The 6,000-nt window shown below is 37.7% G+C and overlaps 1 protein-coding gene across 1 annotated transcript in view; it reads left to right on the top strand.

The window, feature by feature from the left end:
• The first annotated feature begins 3,178 nt into the window (after nt 1–3,178).
• LOC309510591 (NACHT, LRR and PYD domains-containing protein 3-like) overlaps nt 3,179–6,000 on the top strand; it is a 71,072-nt gene continuing 68,250 nt past the window's right edge. Inside the window, exon 1 of the mRNA XM_082185444.1 lies at nt 3,179–3,243. Coding sequence (XP_082041570.1) covers nt 3,194–3,243 — 50 coding nt within the window. The 5' untranslated portion in view covers nt 3,179–3,193. The remainder of the gene's footprint in view (nt 3,244–6,000) is intronic.

Here is a 6,000-nt window from a genome sequence, read left to right as displayed (position 1 = left end):
CACCGTTAACGAAGTCCGATCGGAGCGAAACTCGGTGGGCATGTTCGGCTCAAGCCCCTAGAGGTCCGTAAGAATTTTGAAAGAAATCGGCCACTAGTTTGCGCTAACGAGTTTTATGGCTCTGTAATCACATGGTGTTACACTTATCATCACAAAATGAATATCGTCTGATAGATCTGCTCATGCTGAACAACTTTGCCTCAAGAACCATTGCTTTCAATCAAACAGTTCATTAAATATTCATGAATATGTTAAAAACCTACTTTTGCGAACTAGTCCCTGGTTTTTCGCCCGATCGGAACCAGACCAGTCTAGGACAATTCTCTGGACTCTCTAGATCAATAATTATCGAAAAAAAGTTTAACTTTTGCATTTGGGTGGCTGTAATAGGGTAATTTATAAAAAGGGGCGTGGCAAAATACACTAAAATGCCTATAAATCATAAATGAAAACTCAGAATTTGACAAAAATCGATGGACATATGTGACATAACATCATTAACAAGCATGCCAAATTTTATGGAGATCGAACCAAAGGTGGCGCTATAACTGTTAAAAAGCTTTAAAACCATATATTTCCCATGGTAAACTGCCTGTATTGGCTGTAAATGGTCTTTTCCGTCTATTATGTCAGTTGTTAAATGCTTTCTAAATAAAACTTAATGTCTTTTGATGCTTGTGTGCTTAAAGGCCTTAAAGGCGTTAACTGCTTGAACCCCGATAAATGCTGCTTGCAGCTTTAATTTATTATTATTATTGTAGCCTATATCCTATTTCATATTCCCACATGCTCGTGCATAATTGATATTGCAAAATAGGCCTACATTCAAAGCTTTTTACTGTTGAGATTCGTTTTTTTATGTATCCAAACCTAAATAGTATTTTCTTAATAGTCTTCGAGGTTGTTAAAAGCTAGGCCTATGTTAAATAGCTATTAATGTGATTTTCTCTGCTGAAAATTACTTCATCTAATTTAATAATAGCTTTAATAGCTAAATGATCAAGTCTTCTAGCCCACACTGTTCGAACAGTGTCTCAAATAAGACAAGTCTATTCAATTCAATTCAAATTTAGCTGTAGCCAAGCGCTTTTCACAATATTGTTTCAAAACAGCTTTACAGAAAATGCATTTCAGAAATGTACATAGAAAAATACAATTAGTAAGTTAGTCATTTATTAATCCATCATACAAGTAGCTGCATAAAAGTACGTGCGCTATTTTTAAATTAGCCAAGGCACGTTTTGCGTTCAGACGGGCAGACGTGCAGACGTGCAGACGGGCAGACGGGCAGACGTTCAGACGTGCAGACGGGCAGACGTTCAGACGGGCAGACGGGTAGACGTTCTCCACACGCACGTTAACACGTCTTTAAGCTTGGTTAGGAAAGAAATGACACAAAGCGAGCACCATATATTAAAGAACCGATCGCAACCGCTGGCACACTGCACTGAGCTGTGCTGAGTCGAGTGTTAAATACGTGTTAAATACGTGTTAGAGAAAATAAATAATAATAACTTCACTGCCACACGTGAATGACGCGTGACGTCTGACTGGACACTTCACTGCCACGCGTGATTTACATGACGTCAGCGTGACGTCTGCGTGACGTCTGCGTCACGTCTGCGTCTTAAAATGAATGGAATAAATAGCAGAAAAAAATAAATAAATAAGACCTTGAGTGAGACGTTCATTGAGACGAGTGCATGTAGCAAAGTCATAATAAAGAGCCGATCGGAACGCCATACAGACGGGCAGAAGTGTAGACGTTCTCCACACGCACGTTAACACGTCTTTAAGCTTGGTTAGGAAAGAAATGACACAAAGCGAGCGCCATACATTTCGAGCGCCATAGAATGGAACATTTCGAGCGCCATATTCCGAGCGCCATAAATCACACCTCATACCCGTTCGCCTTCCATATTTACGTGACGTCTGCGTGACGTCTACGCCTTACATTTAATGGAATAAATAGCAGAAAAGAAAAAAAAAATTAAGACGTTGAGTGTTCATTGAGACGAGTGTGTGCTGCAACGTTATATTATTGAGCCTATCGGAACGCCATACTGAGCGTACGGAGTTACTAAACTTGTCTTTATCATCCCCTAAACTTGTCTTTATCATCCCCATTCTTTGCCAATATACTTATAATGTTGAATATTTAAATGATTGATTGCTTAACAAAACTGGTGAGTTAGTCTCTCATAACCGCTCTTTGTGTGATCTGGATTGAGCTGGAATGTTCTCTCAAGCCCAAACTGGTTTTTCTCGCTGACAAAACACGAAAGTGAAAGTAGATTCATCGTAGCCTATTTTGACTGCGCCTACAGTGGAGCTTTACATTCTTTAAATCGGGAAAACGGAAGGGGAATAGTGTCTAACAGTATATTTTAGTTGTTTTTGAAGGAATTTAGGTGCAGCTGGACGGAAACCTTGAGCATGTTGTCTGGTAACTCCTGTTTCTAAACTCTAAATTTCGATCAAATTGAGTCTTCAGGTGTGTTGTTGTTTAAAGGTGACTTCCGCAATACATAGGCTATCCGTAAAATACGAAATTAAACATGAAGTAGGCTACTTAACGAAACTTGATATTATGATCCTATCTTCATTTTCGGTAGTTTGTCGATACTAAACCCTCAACGTAGACGCGGAAAGAAAATAAGGCCTAGGTAATAGTTTACATAGACCTATTTGGATAACCAAAAATTGACAAGTAGCCTATGTGTTCACTTCTGGAAAGTTCTGGAAAAGTCTGTAGGTCTCACGCTTTATAGCATAGGGTTTTTAAGGTTGTGGAAAGTGTTCTAAACATGCATCGTTTTTAAAGCTTTTACAGGGTTGTATTATCGTTTGATCACGTGCCCTTGTGAGAAGTTTTAAAAACATTAATATCACGTCAGACCTACATGCCTAACCATATTCCTGTCTCAATCACTTTAAAGTAATGTGTTCACCACTAACATACTTAGTGGAACAAAAGGGGGATAGCAAGACAATTTGAGACTGAAGAAATGAAGAAATAAAAAATAACTTGTCTTGAAGTTGAAGTTTGGTATGATGATTTTTGTAATGCAAAACTGTATAGCCTATTTTGTTAGGATAAATGTTTGGTATGGTTTCTATAATGTTCACTGTTCCGTAAAATGTTTTAAATTGTTTTGTATGTCAGTGTGACTGCAGCTCCATTTAACGAATCATGGAGGGGAAAAAAACATTCAGCGATGGAGATTCTAATCTAGGATGCAGGTATAGGCTACATCAAAGTCTTCATAATCATTATGTTATAGAAAATGTTGCATTGTATGTCACATAACGGAGTAGTTCTGGTTGTTTGCAATAGTTAAGGTGTTCTGAGGGGCCTTCATGCTGAGATATTCATGGATTTCATCAGGTCCCTTTCCACAGGTGTATTAATCAAGCACAATGCAGTCTGCATTCATAATCTAGGTGCTTGATTTTATACACCTGTGGAAAGGGACCTGATGAAACCCATGAATAGGACCACAGAAGACTGGATAGCTCATGACGTCATAAACAGTGAAGCCACCGCGCCGCCATATTGGTATTCCTATAGTGAGCCCACGCTTTCTATTTAATCAATAGGACATTTTTTTGTGAATTGGTGAATATTCAAGTGAATATTTGTGGCCACGAATTAATAATAGGCTACCTCAGCACGTTTACTAGTTTGTTCCCTTTACTATATTGTGGCCACGTTGTAATTCGTTAAATCAAAATGAGGGATGGAATTAGTTAAACGTGTCCACGATTTATTAAAACGAGGGAACAAATAAGTCGTCGTAACAACAAATTTAGATCAGTGGACAGGGCGCATATAAGAACGAGCAGAGAGAGAGAGAGAGAGAGAGCCGCGCGCGCGCACTCTCACCGTCTTCAGACAACACGAGCACTGTTGCTCTCTCTCCCTCACGCATGACACGATAGTAAAAGGTCGGAAGACCGATTGTGTTTTATAGATAAGTAGTTTGTTCAAATAAAGTGTTTGATTATTTAGCAAGTACATGTTCAGGAAATGCAAAATACAAATTGTATGGGTTAATGTAGGCCTAAGTAAGGGTAAACGGACTCTGCACGAAGCTCTTTTGAAGCTGTTCAAAATCACCATAAAGTGCCTTTGAGACTTCACAATTTCCACAAAAACAATCTGAGATTTTCCATTTAACTTCATATGTGTTGTATTAAGGAGACATTTAGAAATGCATATTGGTCAAGCTCCAGCACTTTATATAAATTAATTGCAAGCTGACAATATACGAGCAAACCGCATAAAATATGTCCACCCTGTCATGGACAAACTCATAGTAGAATAAATACATTTTCATTGCATAGTGATTATAAAATGTAGATCTGAGGAAAGATAATGTGTCCCTTTCCCAACAAAACATTTTAGTTAATGGTAAAAGTATTTTGATAATAATGAAGTTACTGCTTAAATATGTATTGCCCAATAAAATATGCGATAGTTGCACATTCTATTCTAAATAAAATCTAACAACAAAGATATTTATTCAAACTTTAAAACAATACTAACTGGCCCTCATTTGTTTATTAAGAAATCACACACAGAGTTTTGTTAACTTGTTAAAATAATTTGTTTATTTTCATCCTAAAAGTTGAACATTACAGGGTGGACAACAAAATGACAGGGTAGAACTTGGCATGACAGGGTGGACAATGCTTTAATGAGTGAAATAGAACGGGGGAACATTAGAAAAACAACAGGACCTTCAAGAAACCCTTAACCAATATAGAAGAAGGAGGGGCCTGGCTCAGGCTGATTTTCAGGAGTTGCAAATGTCCACCCTGTCATGAACCATGTCCACCCTGTCATGGAAGGCTTGGTGACAGGGTGGACATTTTTTGGCTAAAGTTAGTATTTAATGAGCACATGGTGTACAGCAGTAAGCAAAGTGATTCACTGTTGAAGCTGACTCTGCACTGTTTAAAATGTATATTTAGAATTTCTGAAAAGTTTTTATATTAATTAATATTTCACAATGACAGGGTGGACATGTTAAGCTTGACAACATGCAACTACAAACACAATATGATGAAAATTAGGAAATATAAGTGTAGATACTTTCTGTGTGTGTTGCAGATGTTTTAACCTCCACTGAAGAAAGACCAAATGGGGGAGGGGATGTCACTGAGTACATCAGTTGGTTTCTTAAAGGGGCGTTTACCCCATAATGACAGGGTGGACAGCAATTTCAGGGACACATGCAAACTGCTTAATATTATTATGAAAATAAAATATAAATAATCAAAATGACTTGTTTTATTAAATAACTTGCTGAGGACAATAAGTACATTAAAAAAGTATTTTAATTTTATGTAATTTAACCACTTTTTACACTGACTGAAGTTAGCTGAGCAGCGTGTGGGACATGCCAAAATCACATACATCCAATCAAAGAAAATTGTATAAATCAGAAAAACACATTTCAAGAGACGTATCATTGCACTTGTATGTGTGTAAGTGTTTGGCCATTTATAATAAAACCTCAGAATTTCATTATTTTGGATTATGTTCATGATGACTGAGCGATTCTGATGAGGACACCAAAGGCACTTTATAGTGATACTGCCCAAATGGTGTCGCCAGAGAAAGTCTAATGAGGGGAGAAGTGCCTCTCAATAAACTTCCGGTTGCAGTTCCACTCTTGTTCCATATGAGGGCGCTCACATGACGAGTGCAGAATGAATGGAGGTCTATGGCGCTATTCATGGGTTTCATCAGGTCCCTTTCCACAGGTGTATAAAATCAAGCACCTATATAGATTATGAATGCAGACTGCATTGTGCTTGATTAATACACCTGTGGAAAGGGACCTGATGAAACCCATGAATACCCATCAAAATCCACTTTTCTCAGGATATCATTTTTTGTCTAGTAATTTGAATGTTGTATTCGAAAGGAGATGCAATGAAATTACACACTGCTGGGTGTTAGATTTTTTAGAGTCACTTATTTGCTTTAAA

The sequence above is a fragment of the Leuciscus leuciscus genome (assembly GCF_965113295.1).
Source record: "Leuciscus leuciscus genome assembly, chromosome: 12".
NCBI classification, from domain to species: Eukaryota; Metazoa; Chordata; class Actinopteri; order Cypriniformes; family Leuciscidae; genus Leuciscus; species Leuciscus leuciscus.
The sequence above is the reverse complement of the archived record's forward strand: the minus strand, read 5'-3'. Positions and strand labels throughout refer to the sequence as shown.